This window comes from Diadema antillarum, unplaced genomic scaffold (genome assembly GCF_040938485.1).
Source record: "Diadema antillarum isolate AM-2024a unplaced genomic scaffold, OU_Dant_1.0 scf00000039, whole genome shotgun sequence".
Classification (NCBI taxonomy): Eukaryota; Metazoa; Echinodermata; class Echinoidea; order Diadematoida; family Diadematidae; genus Diadema; species Diadema antillarum.
This window is the reverse complement of record NW_027270928.1, coordinates 1,054,348-1,076,499: the sequence shown is the minus strand read 5'-3', so window position 1 is coordinate 1,076,499 and position 22,152 is coordinate 1,054,348. Positions and strand designations below refer to the sequence as shown.

Below are 22,152 nucleotides of genomic sequence, written 5' to 3'. Positions count from 1 at the left end.
CCGAGTCTGGCATTGCGCAATTGCATGCACAAACTTCGGTCGTTCGGAGTTTACGTACCATTGGCATTAGGGATGACGATCGGCTGCCTTTAATAGATCTTTGAAGACCTGACCAAAATTAAACTTTACTCGTTCACCTAGTAAACCATTATGAATTAATGTTCTGAGATATTTAGAGTACGTTACTCTAGCTTGAGATAGTGTTAAGACTTACTTCATAAAGGATAGAGATAAAGAAACCACTGTTACCTTTGGGACAGTAGATGGCGCCACTCGTTGTATCTCCAAGTCCGTTGCTTGCCGTACACGAAACTTCGATGCACCAGCGAGGAGGCGGAGAAATGCGAGCACGCGAAGAGGAAGATTGGGAGAGTGTGACGCCATCAGCTTCGATGACGTATGAATTAATCGCCGGATACGGTTGGTTGTGAGAAAGCACGTGACATTCTATCTCGACAGCGTTTCCTTGATCGTGGAACTTGATTGATATGATGTCATTCAACGGACGATCTGTGCGAGGACATTGCAATTATGCGGAAGAATATTTTATGCATAGGCTATCTTTTCGACTAGATTCTTCAGAACCTGACAGCCACTTTACATAGTAATACCAGGTTTGTCCATGGATAAACTAGATTGTGCTTACTCGGTATATATAACAATTTTTAGCATTATCTTTTTAACAATAATTTTATTGCAAGAAATTGATTCTTTTTTATTACTAATCTATCTGTTTCGCTTTGATGATTCATGTGATTATACAAATTTAGCTAAAGCTGAGAAAATTTCAAATGAATTTGGGAAGATAAACGATGATATTTTTTTTATAGTGAAATCATAAAAAAATGGTATTGAAATTAAGTATACTATCACTCAAACATTAAACTGCACTATTACTTGATATGAAAAAATGCAAGCAGATTCAAAATGTCCCTGTAAGAAAAAAAAATAATGCCCTATTTTCCCCGCAGCATTAGCGGTCATTTGAGGAACGATTGTCAAATGGTCGGAAATGGTAGAAACTTGCATTTACTGTGTGTATTTTGATTTTAGTAAATTCTGTAACAATTGTGAGATAATCAATTCTTTTTAGATTAATCATCTCATACAGTTTACACAGTAGTAAGTCATAAACTCCGAAGCTATGATTAATTTAACCAGGTTTAAGTAATAAATGCTAACTAATACTGAAATGGAGATCGGGTCAGTTTCGTCGTAATTAGCATTGTAATTCACGAATAATCAATGAAGAAAACTTACAGTGCCCTTGATAATCAAAGTACAACGATCGTATCAACATTTAACAAAGTTTGCAATGAAAAGAACAGTTGTACCGATTCTACAAAGAATAAATCGTCAAAAGGACGTGTCAGGTCACTTTGCTTAACAACAACAAAAAAATCCCAATACGACTCTACTAACTGACAGTGGAAGTAACAAACACTGGGAATGTTTGATTTAGATCCATAGCTATCAGGACAAAACAACCATGAAACTTTATTATCACTGAAATATCATTGTAAAATGTATGGAAGATGTCCTTCACTTCAATATATTTACACTATCTGGCAGACTTCATGTTCAGTATTTCTTTCCCATGATCATTTTGCTGACAATGAAAGGTAGCTTTAATACAGAATCCTTCTATACAGTATACGTTGACAGGCTGAAAGTCTACCAAGGGCTTACAAGGTGATATGAAAATACATTTTAGCTGATAGAGAATAAATGACAGTTCATTTTTTATTTCCTACGACTTCGACGTATCATAGAAACAAAGAGAGAGAGAGAGAGAGAATGTCTGTGTTTATTTAAAAGAAAGAAGGTGTGTGTGTGTGTGAGAGAGTGTGTGTGTGTGTGTGTGTGTGTGTGTGAGAGAGAAGGTAAGCAGACAGCTTTTAGAAACGGTTTGTGTGGAAACAAAAAAGCCAGGAAGTAGAATAAAGAGTGATTTGGTGCATGGCTTGAGTACTTACGTCTAACGTTTAAGACAGATGACTCGGCAGTACCGGAAATCACACACTGGAGAATCTTTCCGTGTTTGGTAGAGGAAGGAGCGAAGATCAAGACACTCTCGATGTTGTAGTATCGATAATAGAGGTAACAACGTGTGTCGCAGTAAGCTTAAGCGATCCTCTTTTGGTTGCAATGGGTCTTCCAACCTATCTTTAATACATGATTGGAGATCGGTGTCACTATGTCTGGAGAACGTCTAATGTTATTTACCCCCATTTTCACAATTTTTGTCAACGTAACGTTGTAAACAAATTATTTTTTTCTTCTGTACTTTCTTACATATTGGACAGTTTAATTTTCTAGCTGGTTTGTAATGCTGCGAGGTACTTACATTGTCCGTAAAGTTGTTTTTATAAGAAATTCACAGATAAACAATAAATACGAGAAAATAACAAGTTTGTCAGTGTGAGTCTTTGTCAGACTTTGCTATGAGATGTGCATATATAACTAATAAAATATTACCAACTTACGAGCACAGGAAATATGTCAAAGTTCAAAGACATTCATGCAATCTAACAATATATCCCCTTTCCCAGAGTGTGACAAAAGGTAATACGTGTCAATGCAATATCCTGGAAAGAAAATCAGTCGGAGATTTTGTAAAACTTTTGCTCATTTTCAGTAGAAGTTGGCGGTCTATGTGTATCTTGAATCGTGATTATTGAATCTTTCATTCATATATTCTCGTACCGGAGGGTACGAACTGCTTTCTGTAGAGTGGAATATATTTGACGGATGATCTATGCCGTATTACAAGTCACATCCTGCAGTGAATGAGTATAGGCGCCACCGTCACAGCCCCACCGCTCCTCTTGTCTGTCTTGGTGACTGGATGTAGCAACCCCGTTGGTAATCTGGACGCCATCCAAGTACCAGTTCGCTGCCTGAGTGTCAAACACAGCGTCAGCGGTACACCTTGCAGTGACTACCTGACCGGCGGTCAGTTCACTCGGTACAGTCAGAGTCACGGCATCTAGGGAAAGGACGATGAAAGAGGGGAAACATATGGTATAATCCATCAGATGTTCTCCCGATCAGAAAAAAAAAAGACCCAAAACATCACAGAACTAGACTATCCCAATCGCGACAACAGTATCATTTACTGAAATATCTGTCTTGTTGTTTTCCACACTATATTTATTCAAATCTATCAAGATTGAAGAATAGTTATCTCACAATCTGGAATTTATGACATAGTGATAATTCTTCATGGCACAGATATTGTTCTTTTTCTAACCAAGCGCACAAAATGTCTATCAACCAGTATAGTGGACAAGCCATTACTTTTGGCTCTTAGAACAGAAATCCTTTTATCCGCTTTTATTTCTGTTGTGTCTTTCCTTAAACTTTTATTTTAGTTGTCTATACTGGAAAATGCAGATTAAGTATGACCCAAGTAGTTTTTAGTGAAATACTCACCAGAGACACGCATTGATACCATGAGGAATGTAATAAAACAAACCGGTAAGTTCATCGTTGTTTCGATATTTGAAGAGACGATCTGGAAACACGTCTTGGGTCCGGGACCTTCAGCAGCTGCAACACACGTTCAAGAAGAGAACAACACACACATAATAAAGCGCATAATGACTGACATGTAACCTTGTTTATATACAATAAATATCTGCACCATTATGTATAATACGTTCCCCTCTGCCATGAAAAATACATTCGGAACTAGTTTACATGTTGTTAGTACATAGAATGAAATATTTCAACACTCTTCTGAAAACAAATCCGACATATAGCTCCGTAGTGCATTAGGTAGGCCTATACACCAGATTTGAATTCTCTATCAACTACTATATGAGATGAGTGTTATATTGATTAGCTGCTAATACACACAACATAACTTGATTACCTTCAAATAAGGAGGAGATGGACGTGTGTCCGTTTTCAGGACACTGAGTGGTTCCAAAATAACAATTTGGCTCGTTATAAAGGTAAAATAGCGACTGCCCACCTCTCTGCATTCTTGTTACGCATGTGCAGATAGTGTATACAAAAGGCGTGGCTATAGAAGAACTGGAAGTTGTGACAGTTGGAATAAAATTTCACCACAGTCTTCGTCAGATGATCGGTATTTTGTTCCTTATTATTCCTTTGAATATTCATATGGCAGAGAAATCTCAGGATAAGGTGAAGACTATCGACGCGAATGTCTCACTGGGAAGTCTATATAGGGCACGCAAAATGAACACCCGTATACATGGGTGTATGCAAGGGGGGGTCGGGAGGGTCGTACGACCCCCCCAAATTTTCAAAAGGTCCACTTTTTGTAAAAGACATTTTTGTTTTTTGAGGGCTTTTTGCCCTATATACAACAGGAAAAAAAGTGACCTGGTGGTGTTCCAGCAAATTGTCAAAATCTCGTAAATTTCGTAACTTAGTTTAATATGCCATACCTTATTTCTAAGCCGCACTGCCATGCAGAAAAAGTCACTTTTGTATGCACAAAATGGCCCCATTTTAAGATATAAAATTCAAAAACTCCCTACCGTGGGAGGGGGGACAACCCCCTCCCACACCCTCCCCCCGCTCGGTCGCTCCGCTCCCTCGCAAAGGTAAAGGTCCAAAAATTTTGATTACGACCCCCCCAGAAAAAATCCTGGATACACCCCTGGTATACTTTTGTTCTAATGCATCTTAATAACATGATAGTTGAAGTTTAAGTGATTGTATTGCACTGATTCGAAAGAAAGCGCTTTATCATGAAATATGCGTAATCATTACGACTTTAAAAACTCGGTGTTGATTACAGTCAGGAATGCCTGTGCTAAGTTTAACAGAAAAAGGGGCTACACCAGACCTTTAATTTCTCAACTTATAACGGATAAAGTATATAGCACACAAGGCTGAATACAATATAACTTGTCACTTTGGAATATATTTCATAAACGTTAAGTGATTTCTTCTCCTTGTAGCCGTTTTAGGATTATCTGTTTGTTTTATATAAATGCCTTCTACATTTCAGAAATCTGGAAATGAATAGGAGTTATTCAAAAGCTTATTTTGCCGTTTGGCTTCGAGAATTTGCCCTCTAATCCAAGCTATTTCTGGATTTTTGTTATGTACTGATTTATTCCTTTTTGTTTTCTTATACTCACATAAATTTGCACTAAATCAAGGTACATTGTCAGCAATTTCGAGAACTTGTTTTATTGCTATTTGTTATGATAATGGCTATTTATTCCCCTTGAAATATCACTGGATATTAGTACTTTAGTGCAAATTACACAGAGACTCTCATGTTTTTTTATGCAAAACGTTAAAGCTTTTATGTAGGCCCCATCATATTTCTGATACTTATTTGCGACATCTTCATATGATATGACCATGTACATTTGTGTCAAGAACGTTTTTTTTTCGTCTTCTTCAATCAAAAGACTGATGATTGTATATATTTTGTATTCTTGTTTTATTGTCAATAATTTTGTAATCTCATCGTTGAGAAAATGGAAATATGATATAAATTTGAACTGAACTGAACTGAAAACTACGTACAAAAAATGAAATACAAACGTCTGTTCATCACACACATTTTACATACACACGGTATGCCTATAATACGAAAGCATAATTTTGTGTGTATTCACCCACTGTGTAAGTATAGACTAAGTACATACATCGTAAATTTACATATGTGTGCAGTGTGTGTGTGTGTGTGTGTGTGTGTGTGTGTTTGCATAATGCTTATACACAAATTGTAGGGTTTCATTATAACCATTATTCAAAGTCATCGTGAACTCTGAAATGGAGGTGTTTTTTTTTTCTTATTTCAATGCATGCATGTGTCACAGTATTTGTGCATGGGTATCGAGCTGAGATGAACGTGAGACATCGAAAGTAACACGATGATTTGCTCTCGATCGTTTTACAATAAATGCAAAGTTTGTTTATGTTGGCCTGGACCATTGTTTCTCTTCCCGTGTCTTTGACTTTATAGTCATCCGATATGACGAAAACATCTCAACATTGACATGTTAATAAGAATTCTTTCCCAGGACAGATGGCTCCTAAAGATCCAAGCACCACCAGTGCTTAAAACGAGATTGTCATTTTCGTGAAGTCAAGTAGAATGTATTTTGTTTGTGCTTTAAATGTTAGTATGTTTTGATCTGGTTGAGTTCACACTCGGAACTTATGTGGCGGTTAACATTTAAATACAGTTTGAGTTTGAGTTTATTTTATTTCAACACGGGTCACTCATTTCAATCAAAGATTGTCCTTCTTGAGTCAATGTTGTTCATTAACCAAATAGTTACAAAATATGATTGTTTTATACATAGTATAGAAAATGAGAAAAAAAGATTAATATACAAACAGAGAAACACACAAAAGCAAAACATACGAAATCCTGCATATTACCCCCCCCCCCCCCCCGAAAAAAGTATAAACGCGTCCATGGGGGGAATATGCGTCTGAAAACGAGATATCTTTAATAAGAGGAATTCGTCCCAAAGGTATTTTTTTTTACAATGTTTTCCTCAGGACTACTCCACAGTAGGGCAAGGATGGCATTGTGTGTATAAATTGAGGACTGTACCATCAATACAATTCAGGAGAGATTGGCAGAGAAGAAGAAAAAAATATATATATATGAGTGTATATACTGGATGTGCACTGAAAACGAGTAGTGGGGGAATAAAGATATATCTGGCTTTTTTTTCAAAAAAAGAGTTGTATTTTCTCATACATGCAGAATTTAGTGGTATAACATGCATTTTGTGCTCTTGTCAGTTCACTTCTGCATTGAGACCATATTAATACATCAGTTTTCTTTCCAAAAGGGGAATATTTGCCATTTTTCTGATTAATTAAAAATTGTTTTTATGCTTTTTGTCAAAATTACCTCAAACTATCATTTATTCCGAATTCCCCTTATGGCTGGAAATAGCGTTTTATATATATATATATATATATATATATATATATATATATATATATATACATATATATATATATATATATACACATATGTGTATATGTATATATATATATATATATATAATGTGTGTGTATACATACGCACAGACATATATATATATATATATATATATATATATATATATATATAGTTGAAAGAAATTGGACTGAGGCGGGACGTTGCTCTCGATCTTAGTCTCCCTTTTATTTGTCAAGCTTTCGGCCCGTCATTGGGCCTTCGTCAGGACCTACCAACAGAACGATTATTATATGAATAACCTGATGTGTCATATAATATATAATGCAATTTCACATATTACCAATCTTTTAAATCATTTCCTTTATATACACAAATCAATCATTCAATTCAATACAAATGTCCAATCTAACCTCAAATCATCATTAGAATAACATCATATGTTCAAAAATATATATAAATAAATTCTTATATCATAATGCTGCCATATAATAATCATATTGTCTTAGCATGATGATCACAAACAGAGTCATTATACATATATATCATATTCATATGTCTATTTGCATTGTGTATATGTATACATCCGCATACGCACACATAAATAAATTCTTATCATAATGCTGCCATATAATAATCATATTGTCTTATACAGAATCATTATACATATATATCATATTCATATGTCTATTTGCATTGCGTATATGTATACATCCGCATACGCACACATACACACCCACATACATACGCACATATATACATATTCACATACACACACACAAGCAAGCACACACACACTCACATACGCACACACACATACAACTCCGGTTGATATAATACTATCTAAATCAACATATGTTATTTTATTTCGTATATTACCGAAATATAATAGTGTCAACCCTGCCAAAAATATATCAACTCTTAGATCAAATGTGTAAACAACAACAATTTCTGTAAATTACCTGCGTGGGACTCGTGTGGTTATCGTGCATCCCAGCACCGTGTGCTCATATTCTGTTCAAAAATACAATAATTACCATTCAATCATTCATAATGCCTCTTATTTTGCAGATATAATCAAACATAATCATATTAAAACATCACAAGATCATATTCACAAATCCATCATACACTATTTTCCATATCATTCTTATCTATGCAGTCAGATCAACTCGTGACGCTCAACAGTAATCATGAATCGTGTGATCATACAATAAATATCAACAGAATTTCACAATAATAGTATTCAATCATGATATCTGCTATGTTACATATAAAAATACAGTCGAAAATAATCATATCAGAAATCGCAGATTCATACATTTTCCAAAATTCATCATTGTACACCATTATACATTTCATTCATATCAAATCACATGAACTTATTACACTCAACTTTATTCATACATCTTGTGATCATACAATATATCAGTACATATACACATGAAATCTCAATAATCACAATATATCTAACCTGAAATTTATTAGGATGTTTTACCTGTATGTTGGGCTGTATTTTGTCCTGTCTGGTCATGGCCAAGTTTTCTGCTACGGGTGTCTTACTGTGAGTCTGAAGTTAGAGTGAGGGGGTTCGGGATAAAGAGCTATGTAGGGTTCATTGGTCAACGTTAATGCCATCGGGGGTCAGTGTTTTCAATTTCTTTATCCAGAAGGATTCTCTATGAAGGATTACTTGGCGGGATTTTGTTCGAATTGTTTCGATGCCTGTGATCTTTACATTGTCAATTGAGTGGTCGGGCTGGTTAAAGTGTGTTGTGTAGGGGAGGGTTTTTCGCTTGTTGGGTGTATTGTAGTTCAGTATTTCCGATTTAGTGTTGCTGAATCTGGTGTACAAGGATGTCTCTGTCTTTCCCACGTATTGTTTGTTACATTTCGTGCACGATATCAAATAAATGAGCCAGTCTGACTTGCATTGTATTTTGGATGTGATTGGGAATTCTTCCCCCGTGACATTACTTTTGAACTTGTTGCCCTCTTTAACAAAGTTGTGAAGCATGCACCGTTTGGCTTCGCATTTGGCAAAGCCGTTTGTGTTGTTCTCATTCAGCTGGTCATTTTTGGGGTCGCCAGAGTATGTTAGTAGGTCGCGGAGGGTGCGGGGGCGTCGGTATGCAACCAACGGGGGATCCGAGAGTATCTCTGAGAGTGAAGCTGATTCATCTAGGGTATTTTGTTCCTTTTTGAGAATTTTGTGTAGTTTGGCGGTGGCGGGACTGTATGTTAAGACGAAAGGGGTTCTTTCTAAGGGGGGCCGTTCTTTTTTGTCAAATAATTCCGCGCGGGGGATGGAGCGAGCTCTGTTGATTTGTAGTTTAGTTTGTTGGGGAGGGTAATCACACTTGTCGAGATAGTGTTGGAGATTTTCGAGGTGTTTGTCTGTGCTTTCTGGCTGAGAGCAGTTACGTTTGATTCTAAGGGCCTGGCTGTATGGTATGCTTTTGAACACATGTCGGGGGTGGCATGAGGAGGGAGGGAGGAATGTGTGAGAGTCTGTAGGCTTGGAGTATAACTCTGTCTGGAGAGTTCCGTCGTCTGAGAGGACCTTTAGGTCAAGAAAGTTGACACAGTCGGGGGATGACTCAAACGTGAATTTGATTCGGGGATGGAGGGCATTCACTGTGTTTTGGAATTGTGCTAATGATTGGGGGCATTGTGTCCAGATGAATATGATGTCATCAATGTATCGTTTCCACGATCTCGGGAAGATTGCGTTTGTGAGTTCTAATAGCTCTGCCTCTATCTCCCCCATGAAAATGTTGGCATACGATGGGGCAACAGGGGTGCCCATAGCGGTACCCTCTATTTGCAAATAGTTCTTGCCGTTGAACTGGAAATTGTTCAATGTCAGTACCAGTTCAAGAAGACGGATGAGCTGGTCGGTTGGAGGGGAGGGGTTCATTCGGGCGTTGAGGGCGTTTCGACATGCTTTGATGCCCTCATTGTGGGGGATGTTCGTGTACAACGAAGTTACATCGGCTGTCACTAGTATGCTTTCTGGGGGAGGGGGTTCTGGGTCAGATTAAGGTCATTTATGTGGTTGAGAAAATCAGTAGTGTCCTTTAGGTGAGAGGGTAATTTTTCAACCAGGGGGCGGAGGTGGAAGTCAAGGAATCTTGAAATTTGCACAGTGGGGCACGCGCATCCTGAAACAATAGGGCGTCCCGGATTGTTGGGCTTGTGGATTTTGGGGAGGAAGTACATGTTTGGGCGACGTGGATCCTTTGGAATTAGTTTTTTCTTTAAGTCTGAGTTCACGTCAAGGCTTCCCACAGCTGTTTTTACCTTTTGTAGGTGTTGAGGGGTGGGGTCATGATCTAGGGCCTTGTATGTCTTTGTATCTGTTAGTTGTCGTAGACCTTCGTTGATGTATGTGTCGGTTGACATGACAACCGTACACGATCCCTTGTCAGCTGGTTTTATGATTATCTCTTTGTTGCGTTTGAGACTGTAGAGGGCCTTTCTCTCTGATTTGGTTAGATTGTCACATCTTTTGTTTCTTTTACGTTCGTGAGTACTGACCATGTTGAATGTCGCGGTTTCTACTTGCTCTAAGTACTTGTGCAAGCTGGGCTCCTTGACGAAAGGAGTCCACGCGCTTTTTGTTCTTAGCTGTTCTGGCAGCTGAGTCTGATCATTTTCTTTAGCCGGCCGATTATTGTTAAGGTCAGATTCTTTTTTCTGCTTCAGCGCGAAGTGTGTTTTTAGCGTCACTCTGCGTTTAAATGCATCTATGTCTGCTTTTAGTTGTAGTTCGTCCATATGGGGTGGGGTGGGGCAGAATTTTAGTCCTTTCGATAGGAGGCTGTGTTCTGCCTCAGAAAGTCGGTAGTTAGATAAATTCACTACTGCGTTATTGGAGTTTGGGGGATTTCGTTGTTTTGTGATTTCTTTCTCCTGAGTTAGGTGGTGGATTTTCCGCCGTTTTGTATAGTTTCGTTTCCTGAAATGGCGGTTTTTGTGCATTTGGCTCGTTTTCTGTCTTACCGGGCAACTTTCAGAGTTGTGAATTCTATTTTTACAAAGTTCGATGTCGCGACGGAGTTTTGATTCTTTGCTGGCTCTTATTTGTGTAATCTCCCTACTAATAGATTTCTCTATTGAATTCAAAGATTTGTGATACGTTTCGGGCGTGGTTCCGTTCCAGAGCTCTTGTTTCTTTTCTTTCAGTGAGGCGTCAATCGAGTCAAGTTTCAATTCTACCAAGTCGATTGTTTTGTCGCGTAGAGAGCAAGAAGCGTCCCAAAGGATTGATTCCCATTCCTCATTTTCTGGGGCGAGGCAGCATGGCTTTTGGAGGTGTAGGCCTTTTGGGATGATGTCTCTTTCCTTGTAGTGGCATAGGAAGTTCAGGTGTAGTTGACATTTTTGTTTCCGCATCGATGTCTTCCGTATTTCCCGCATGAGCGATTCTGAGGTGGTGTGTGGGGGGATCGTGGTCGTAGATAGTTGTGGTGTGGTTCCGTTGGTAGGTTGAGGGGAGGGAGGGCCGTCCATGCCGCGACGGATCCAGGTACAAGTACTTGAATGCAGGGTCAGGGTGAGTAGTACGTATAATGTGAGAAATAGTTCCCTGGGTCCCGAACGTACGCGGTGCCGCATTGTTGGATGCATATAGTTGAAAGAAATTGGACTGAGGCGGGACGTTGCTCTCGATCTTAGTCTCCCTTTTATTTGTCAAGGCCCAATGACGGGCCGAAAGCTTGACAAATAAAAGGGAGACTAAGATCGAGAGCAACGTCCCGCCTCAGTCCAATTTCTTTCAACTATATGCATCCAACAATGCGGCACCGCGTACGTTCGGGACCCAGGGAACTATTTCTCACATTATACGTACTACTCACCCTGACCCTGCATTCAAGTACTTGTACCTGGATCCGTCGCGGCATGGACGGCCCTCCCTCCCCTCAACCTACCAACGGAACCACACCACAACTATCTACGACCACGATCCCCCCACACACCACCTCAGAATCGCTCATGCGGGAAATACGGAAGACATCGATGCGGAAACAAAAATGTCAACTACACCTGAACTTCCTATGCCACTACAAGGAAAGAGACATCATCCCAAAAGGCCTACACCTCCAAAAGCCATGCTGCCTCGCCCCAGAAAATGAGGAATGGGAATCAATCCTTTGGGACGCTTCTTGCTCTCTACGCGACAAAACAATCGACTTGGTAGAATTGAAACTTGACTCGATTGACGCCTCACTGAAAGAAAAGAAACAAGAGCTCTGGAACGGAACCACGCCCGAAACGTATCACAAATCTTTGAATTCAATAGAGAAATCTATTAGTAGGGAGATTACACAAATAAGAGCCAGCAAAGAATCAAAACTCCGTCGCGACATCGAACTTTGTAAAAATAGAATTCACAACTCTGAAAGTTGCCCGGTAAGACAGAAAACGAGCCAAACGCACAAAAACCGCCATTTCAGGAAACGAAACTATACAAAACGGCGGAAAATCCACCACCTAACTCCGGAGAAAGAAATCACAAAACAACGAAATCCCCCAAACTCCAATAACGCAGTAGTGAATTTATCTAACTACCGACTTTCTGAGGCAGAACACAGCCTCCTATCGAAAGGACTAAAATTCTACCCCACCCCACCCCATATGGACGAACTACAACTAAAAGCAGACATAGATGCATTTAAACGCAGAGTGACGCTAAAAACACACTTCGCGCTGAAGCAGAAAAAAGAATCTGACCTTAACAATAATCGGCCGGCTAAAGAAAATGATCAGACTCAGCTGCCAAAACAGCTAAGAACAAAAAGCGCGTGGACTCCTTTCGTCAAGGAGCCCAGCTTGCACAAGTACTTAGAGCAAGTAGAAACCGCGACATTCAACATGGTCAGTACTCACGAACGTAAAAGAAACAAAAGATGTGACAATCTAACCAAATCAGAGAGAAAGGCCCTCTACAGTCTCAAACGCAACAAAGAGATAATCATAAAACCAGCTGACAAGGGATCGTGTACGGTTGTCATGTCAACCGACACATACATCAACGAAGGTCTACGACAACTAACAGATACAAAGACATACAAGGCCCTAGATCATGACCCCACCCCTCAACACCTACAAAAGGTAAAAACAGCTGTGGGAAGCCTTGACGTGAACTCAGACTTAAAGAAAAAACTAATTCCAAAGGATCCACGTCGCCCAAACATGTACTTCCTCCCCAAAATCCACAAGCCCAACAACCCGGGACGCCCTATTGTTTCAGGATGCGCGTGCCCCACTGTGCAAATTTCAAGATTCCTTGACTTCCACCTCCGCCCCCTGGTTGAAAAATTACCCTCTCACCTAAAGGACACTACTGATTTTCTCAACCACATAAATGACCTTAATCTGACCCAGAACCCCCTCCCCCCAGAAAGCATACTAGTGACAGCCGATGTAACTTCGTTGTACACGAACATCCCCCACAATGAGGGCATCAAAGCATGTCGAAACGCCCTCAACGCCCGAATGAACCCCTCCCCTCCAACCGACCAGCTCATCCGTCTTCTTGAACTGGTACTGACATTGAACAATTTCCAGTTCAACGGCAAGAACTATTTGCAAATAGAGGGTACCGCTATGGGCACCCCTGTTGCCCCATCGTATGCCAACATTTTCATGGGGGAGATAGAGGCAGAGCTATTAGAACTCACAAACGCAATCTTCCCGAGATCGTGGAAACGATACATTGATGACATCATATTCATCTGGACACAATGCCCCCAATCATTAGCACAATTCCAAAACACAGTGAATGCCCTCCATCCCCGAATCAAATTCACGTTTGAGTCATCCCCCGACTGTGTCAACTTTCTTGACCTAAAGGTCCTCTCAGACGACGGAACTCTCCAGACAGAGTTATACTCCAAGCCTACAGACTCTCACACATTCCTCCCTCCCTCCTCATGCCACCCCCGACATGTGTTCAAAAGCATACCATACAGCCAGGCCCTTAGAATCAAACGTAACTGCTCTCAGCCAGAAAGCACAGACAAACACCTCGAAAATCTCCAACACTATCTCGACAAGTGTGATTACCCTCCCCAACAAACTAAACTACAAATCAACAGAGCTCGCTCCATCCCCCGCGCGGAATTATTTGACAAAAAAGAACGGCCCCCCTTAGAAAGAACCCCTTTCGTCTTAACATACAGTCCCGCCACCGCCAAACTACACAAAATTCTCAAAAAGGAACAAAATACCCTAGATGAATCAGCTTCACTCTCAGAGATACTCTCGGATCCCCCGTTGGTTGCATACCGACGCCCCCGCACCCTCCGCGACCTACTAACATACTCTGGCGACCCCAAAAATGACCAGCTGAATGAGAACAACACAAACGGCTTTGCCAAATGCGAAGCCAAACGGTGCATGCTTCACAACTTTGTTAAAGAGGGCAACAAGTTCAAAAGTAATGTCACGGGGGAAGAATTCCCAATCACATCCAAAATACAATGCAAGTCAGACTGGCTCATTTATTTGATATCGTGCACGAAATGTAACAAACAATACGTGGGAAAGACAGAGACATCCTTGTACACCAGATTCAGCAACACTAAATCGGAAATACTGAACTACAATACACCCAACAAGCGAAAAACCCTCCCCTACACAACACACTTTAACCAGCCCGACCACTCAATTGACAATGTAAAGATCACAGGCATCGAAACAATTCGAACAAAATCCCGCCAAGTAATCCTTCATAGAGAATCCTTCTGGATAAAGAAATTGAAAACACTGACCCCCGATGGCATTAACGTTGACCAATGAACCCTACATAGCTCTTTATCCCGAACCCCCTCACTCTAACTTCAGACTCACAGTAAGACACCCGTAGCAGAAAACTTGGCCATGACCAGACAGGACAAAATACAGCCCAACATACAGGTAAAACATCCTAATAAATTTCAGGTTAGATATATTGTGATTATTGAGATTTCATGTGTATATGTACTGATATATTGTATGATCACAAGATGTATGAATAAAGTTGAGTGTAATAAGTTCATGTGATTTGATATGAATGAAATGTATAATGGTGTACAATGATGAATTTTGGAAAATGTATGAATCTGCGATTTCTGATATGATTATTTTCGACTGTATTTTTATATGTAACATAGCAGATATCATGATTGAATACTATTATTGTGAAATTCTGTTGATATTTATTGTATGATCACACGATTCATGATTACTGTTGAGCGTCACGAGTTGATCTGACTGCATAGATAAGAATGATATGGAAAATAGTGTATGATGGATTTGTGAATATGATCTTGTGATGTTTTAATATGATTATGTTTGATTATATCTGCAAAATAAGAGGCATTATGAATGATTGAATGGTAATTATTGTATTTTTGAACAGAATATGAGCACACGGTGCTGGGATGCACGATAACCACACGAGTCCCACGCAGGTAATTTACAGAAATTGTTGTTGTTTACACATTTGATCTAAGAGTTGATATATTTTTGGCAGGGTTGACACTATTATATTTCGGTAATATACGAAATAAAATAACATATGTTGATTTAGATAGTATTATATCAACCGGAGTTGTATGTGTGTGTGCGTATGTGAGTGTGTGTGTGCTTGCTTGTGTGTGTGTATGTGAATATGTATATATGTGCGTATGTATGTGGGTGTGTATGTGTGCGTATGCGGATGTATACATATACGCAATGCAAATAGACATATGAATATGATATATATGTATAATGATTCTGTATAAGACAATATGATTATTATATGGCAGCATTATGATAAGAATTTATTTATGTGTGCGTATGCGGATGTATACATATACACAATGCAAATAGACATATGAATATGATATATATGTATAATGACTCTGTTTGTGATCATCATGCTAAGACAATATGATTATTATATGGCAGCATTATGATATAAGAATTTATTTATATATATTTTTGAACATATGATGTTATTCTAATGATGATTTGAGGTTAGATTGGACATTTGTATTGAATTGAATGATTGATTTGTGTATATAAAGGAAATGATTTAAAAGATTGGTAATATGTGAAATTGCATTATATATTATATGACACATCAGGTTATTCATATAATAATCGTTCTGTTGGTAGGTCCTGACGAAGGCCCAATGACGGGCCGAAAGCTTGACAAATAAAAGGGAGACTAAGATCGAGAGCAACGTCCCGCCTCAGTCCAATTTCTTTCAACTATATGCATCCAACAATGCGGCACCGCGTACGTTCGGGACCCAGGGAACTATTTCTCACATTATATATATATATATATATATATATATATATATATATATATATATTGTGACGGACTCGCCTTCTCGTCGTGAATTAAGAGAGTGTATTTGACTGTCTGTACAAATGTCTCCGCGAGCCGTGTCAGGATGGCCGAGTAGGCGGGGTTCGTTTTGTTGCAGTTTACAACGATCCCTCTAAATTATTAAAACTACTAGTCTGTACGCTAGCATGTATTATGTTGTGTCAGAAGCAGCTCACCAACACAAGCGGCACACATGCCAAGTTCAGCATCACTTAAAGTATGTCACTCCCAAGCGTCACTTGTAGAGGATGTTAAATTGGTACACTTATTTTGTTACCAACTTTCACTACCAACTCTTGCTACCAAGTTCTGCTACCAAGTTTTGTTACCAACTCTGCTACCAACTCTTGCTACCACCTCAGTCACGCTAACGTGGAACACCTGTTACCAACTCTGCTACCAACTTTTGCTACCAACTCAGTCACGCTAACGTGGAACACCTTTCACGAATATATGGTGGCACAGGTATCGTTGATGGCACGGGGTAAAGTGCTGTATCGCACCGTTACCAATTTCCTCAGGCGACGACTGGATCTTGGATTGGGCACGGACTATGCGACAAGTCACATTACCATTATACCCGAAATCCAATGACGACGACTGGAACTTGGATTGGGTACGGACTATGCGACAAGTCACATTACCATTATACCCGAGTTCCAATGACTTGTTTGTTGGTCTTCTCAGGAACAAGTGCCACCACTCTCCAAGCTGTTGTACTGTGGTAGAACCCTCATGGAGACACAGTGAAGACAGCAATTCAGGAACACATGTACAGTTTATTACATACAGAAATAAACATTAACAACACATTGGAAATGTATCATACACGGGCTACTTGTTGCGGACTATGTCACACAACGGCCACTTTATATGCCTCTCCTCCTATCGCGGAATGAGGAGGCAATCCCGCACGACCGTAAGAGTAGCGGAAAATACTCGCAGTACTCGTTCAAATTATTTATAATGTTGGCGTGGTTATTAAATTCGTACAACGATTATACATTTTAGCAGTATCTCTTGTACATGGTTACTTTAATTCGGCATGTATCATCGGTCTAAAGCGGAGTTGGCATTAAAATAATCCAAACTTGCCTATGACAAACAAGTAACCACACATTAGATAATACATGTTTAAACTCATAATGATGCATTACCATCTTGAAACGTTTGTCCAACGTTTCGATAGTGTGCCCATTTCTATACTACAGGCACAATCGATTATGACAAATTATAATCGAACGGTTAAATCGAATTTCGTTACATGGCTTCCCTCCCCATGCAGGCTTCGTCCCTGGAGCCGAACACATGAAGAAAGAAAAAATGACAAAAACAAAATTCACTTACTACTAAACATATTTGTGCACTTATTCTGTCACAAAAACTCTTACAGTTCATAACAACGTTATGAGACAGCTACAGTCTTTAGTTCACATCTGTCTAACTTTCATAGACTATTGTTCGTTGCAAACTCAACTTTTAAGAGTTCAACAGTCTCTTCGTTTGGTTTCCTGACCTGGCTGCTCCCTTGCAGCAGACAGGCCGACACGAGAAATGTCACACGTCACCCTGGCATGGTGTGCCAGAATGAATCCGATGTATGACGAGAGGAACGGGCGTGCCCCAACGGAGAGCGGTTCCTCGATCGGGGTAGATAATCAGGTGGTCTTCCCGGTGACCGAGAATAGCGTGCAGGTGAGGAAGAGTCGTCACACCGGCGATGTCCACTAGGTAGCTTTCCCGCAACCACTGGTGCTGTCGCGCTGACGCTGACACGTGTCCCTGCTCGGCCTGTAGAGAACACCTCTGAGTCGTCTCTCAGAAGCTGGTATGCCGATGAATTGCTTTCTGGGGGAGTTTCTGTCAAACTGCATTGACAGAAGTCATCCAGATGTAGCGGCACACGATTCTGATATACGTCTTCGTCGAGAGGCGTGGTCTCCGTGTCGTCCTCAGCAAGGCTGGTAAGGTTGGCTGGCGCAGTCCCTTTCACCAACATCGGCGCTGTCGTTGCTGCACATATCTGTTTCTCATTGTTTATACATGGGAGAGATACCCATGGAGTATGCAGCTGCATGTTCTGGAAGTCTAGCGCGGTTTCCAGACCAATAAAGAGATCCAGACCAAGGATGCCCTCAGCTCCTATGTCAGCTACTACCAAGTCAACATGGCACAAGCAGGAGCCAAGCTGAAGTTCCATGGTAGCACGTCCCTTTGTTTTCAGCCGAGATCCATCTGCTTGACGAACGATGCTTGTCACTGGTTCAAGTGGTGGCTTTCGCTCAGGTCTCATTCGCAGGTGCATTCCTTCTGAGACATATGACTGCGATGCACCACTGTCTACCAGAAACATCACCTCCTGCCCATTCACGTTCAACTACACGTACAGTCCTTTCTGGAACGTGGATGACAGAAGTGAAGCTGCGGAACTAGGTAGTAGCGGTTGAGATATCTCCTGTTCGGATGCCTCTCTGGCTGGTGTGCACCCGTCGTCTGGAGGATTCGTACCCTCCTTGGCTGTGTCCTCCTTGTTGTCAGAAGGCTGACTGTCCTCCTTCTGTTCGCTTTTAGGGAGTGTCTCAGTCTTTAATGCCAAGTCGTTTCTCGGCACTGGCGCTGGCTGCTCCTTCTCCCTCTTCATGATGAGATCGCTGACTGCTTCGATCAAGAGAGTGGTGCTATTTTCAGACACCCCCATGGATTTGTCAGCAGTGTCTTCATCCTTCACAGCCACATCTTGTTCTTCCTTCTGTGACAGCAAGACACGGTTATACTGCCGACGGTCGCTCTCCATCCGCAGGAATGCTTCTGTGTTGAGAGCAGCTTGGATTGCCTCGTCGAGCGTACGAGGCTGAGCCCGGAAGAGGCCGATTCGGATATCCCGGTCAACTATAGCATCGAGAAAGTGACCTCGAGCCAATTTATCTTGGCCCGCTTCCTCGAATTCAGGATATGCCATGGATGTAAGCTCGCGAATACTCTGTCCAAGCTCCTGCAAACTTTCCTTCGGTCTGCGTCGCCTGGTACGCAGTTCTGCCAGGAATACTTCTGAATGCGAAACAGGTCCAAAGCGGTGCTTCAGGCGGTTCGCGAGTTCTTGGTACGTCAACTGACGTCCCGTCTGCTGTGCTAAAACTTTGACAGCAGCTCCTTTCAAGCTGGCAGCCAAATATTGAAGAGCTTCCACTTCCGTCCAGCGGTTAACTCCAGCGCAAGCTTCGAAATGGCAAAGATAATCCAGCACAGGTCCTTTGCCATCATATCTATCTGGTATGACAGCCGGTTTGCTGGTTCCGTTGCCCTGAACATCATAATGACGTCTCTGGTCCCAGAGCTCTAGTCGACGTCGCTGGTTCGGGCCAAACTGGTGTGGCATTACATCTGGTTGTCCACCAAATGTAACAGGATGGTCACTTGTACGAGATGAATGCGACTGCTGCATTGGAGTTTGATGCTGCTGAGGTAGTAGCTTTGCCGGTGGCGGAGCTGACAACTCCACCTCTCTATTCGCATCCTCAAACAGCTGAGGTGTCACGGCCACTGGCGAGCTTGGTCGTGACGACTGGCTTCGGCACCCTCCAAATGTCATCGGTGAGCAGTGCGAGTTAGGTACCGAAGTTGGTGCTACTCCAGTTTGTTTGCGCACCGATTCGGACACCTGAGCAATTAAGTCGTCGATTTCGCTGATCTTGCTCTCCAGCAAAAGTGACAACTCCAACAATGGCGTTTCGCGTGCCATAATGAAAACACAGTTAACTACATTAACTCATACAAAAGTAACAAATAGGGATCCCACTCCTGACACCATGTGTGACGAACTCGCCTTCTCGTCGTGAATTAAGAGAGTGTATTTGACTGTCTGTACAAATGTCTCCGCGAGCCGTGTCAGGATGGCCAAGTAGGCGGGGTTCGTTTTGTTGCAGTTTACAACGATCCCTCTAAATTATTAAAACTACTAGTCTGTACGCTAGCATGTATTATGTTGTGTCAGAAGCAGCTCACCAACACAAGCGGCACACATGCCAAGTTCAGCATCACTTAAAGTATGTCACTCCCAAGCGTCACTTGTAGAGGATGTTAAATTGGTACACTTATTTTGTTACCAACTTTCACTACCAACTCTTGCTACCAAGTTCTGCTACCAAGTTTTGTTACCAACTCTGCTACCAACTCTTGCTACCACCTCAGTCACGCTAACGTGGAACACCTGTTACCAACTCTGCTACCAACTTTTGCTACCAACTCAGTCACGCTAACGTGGAACACCTTTCACGAATATATGGTGGCACAGGTATCGTTGATGGCACGGGGTAAAGTGCTGTATCGCACCGTTACCAATTTCCTCAGGCGATGACTGGATCTTGGATTGGGCACGGACTATGCGACAAGTCACATTACCATTATACCCGAAATCCAATGACGACGACTGGAACTTGAATTGGGTACGGACTATGCGACAAGTCACATTACCATTATACCCGAATTCCAATGACTTGTTTGTTGGTCTTCTCAGGAACAAGTGCCATCACTCTCCAAGCTGTTGTACTGTGGTAGAACCCTCATGGAGACACAGTGAAGACAGCAATTCAGGAACACATGTACAGTTTATTACATACAGAAATAAACATTAACAACACATTGGAAATGTATCATACACGGGCTACTTGTTGCGGACTATGTCACACAACGGCCACTTTATATGCCTCTCCTCCTATCGCGGAATGAGGAGGCAATCCCGCACGACCGTAAACGACGCAGAACATACTCGCAGTACTCGTTCAAATTATTTATAATGTTGGCGTGGTTATTAAATTCGTACAACGATTATACATTTTAGCAGTATCTCTTGTACATGGTTACTTTAATTCGGCATGTATCATCGGTCTAAACCGGAGTTGGCATTAAAATAATCCAAACTTGCCTATGACAAACAAGTAACCACACATTAGATAATACATGTTTAAACTCATAATGATGCATTACCATCTTGAAACGTTTGTCCAACGTTTCGATAGTGTGCCCATTTCTATACTACAGGCACAATCGATTATGACAAATTATAATCGAACGGTTAAATCGAATTTCGTTACAATATATATGTATACATATATTCATGTACGCACAGACATATATATATATATATATATATATATATATATTTATATTCATTCGTGTGTGTGTATTTGGCATGGTGTTTGTACTATATAAAGAGTGATCATTTCACGTATTAAAAAATGAATAACCATAGCTCTCTTGTCATAGCAAAGAAGATTTTTTTTTTTAATATTGTGATAATAACAATTTATTTACATAAGGACTAGAAGAGATTGTCTTTATAGATTTTTAAAATCTTCATGTGTCTGTAAATAGTCAATTTCATAACAAGTAAAAAATGTATACAAATTTGAAAGAATTTCATGTATATGTTCGCGAATTACGAAACAGTTCATTCACTTATTCTAAGCATTTTCTTTAGCTGTTTTGTCCATCTTCATGTAAAGTTCTGTTTCGTCGTTACCATGCAGTATGTTCTATCAAGCAATGCCTCACGCGATCTCTAAATAACACAATCAACACATTGTTTTGAAGAATCATGTTCATTTTATTTCATTTCAGACTGAATAGTAATTCATGTACAAAATGAAATGTTGTTACTGGCGACACATTTATGAGGAACTAAAGGGAGAGCTAGCTTTGTTTCCTCTTCCAACTTGTAATTATGTAATTCCTCTTTTGTGACATGTAAATTAAAAAAGGAATAAGTTGAACATTTTCCAGAATGAAATCATTAAAAGCCCAATTGAATTATATGCTTAAACCGAACAAACAAGAAGAGCGGTAGAGGTGTCCTTAAAATAAAGTA

The 22,152-nt window shown here is 40.5% G+C and overlaps 2 protein-coding genes across 2 annotated transcripts; one reads left to right on the top strand and one right to left on the bottom strand.

Annotated features, from left to right (window-relative positions):
* Positions 1-8,478: 8,478 nt before the first annotated feature.
* Positions 8,479-10,462, bottom strand: LOC139710855 (uncharacterized). Its single transcript, XM_071622780.1, has 3 exons — positions 10,444-10,462; positions 8,897-9,949; positions 8,479-8,489 (listed from the first exon to the last, which is right to left on the bottom strand). Exons 1-3 carry the CDS (start codon positions 10,460-10,462, stop codon positions 8,479-8,481), a joined length of 1,083 nt encoding a protein of 360 aa, XP_071478881.1.
* Positions 10,463-12,934: 2,472 nt separating this feature from the next.
* LOC139710844 (uncharacterized) lies at positions 12,935-20,865 on the top strand. Its single transcript, XM_071622769.1, has 3 exons — positions 12,935-14,363; positions 19,813-19,880; positions 20,803-20,865. The coding sequence occupies exons 1-3, from the start codon at positions 12,935-12,937 to the stop codon at positions 20,863-20,865; spliced, it is 1,560 nt and encodes a 519-aa protein (XP_071478870.1).
* Positions 20,866-22,152: the final 1,287 nt, after the last annotated feature.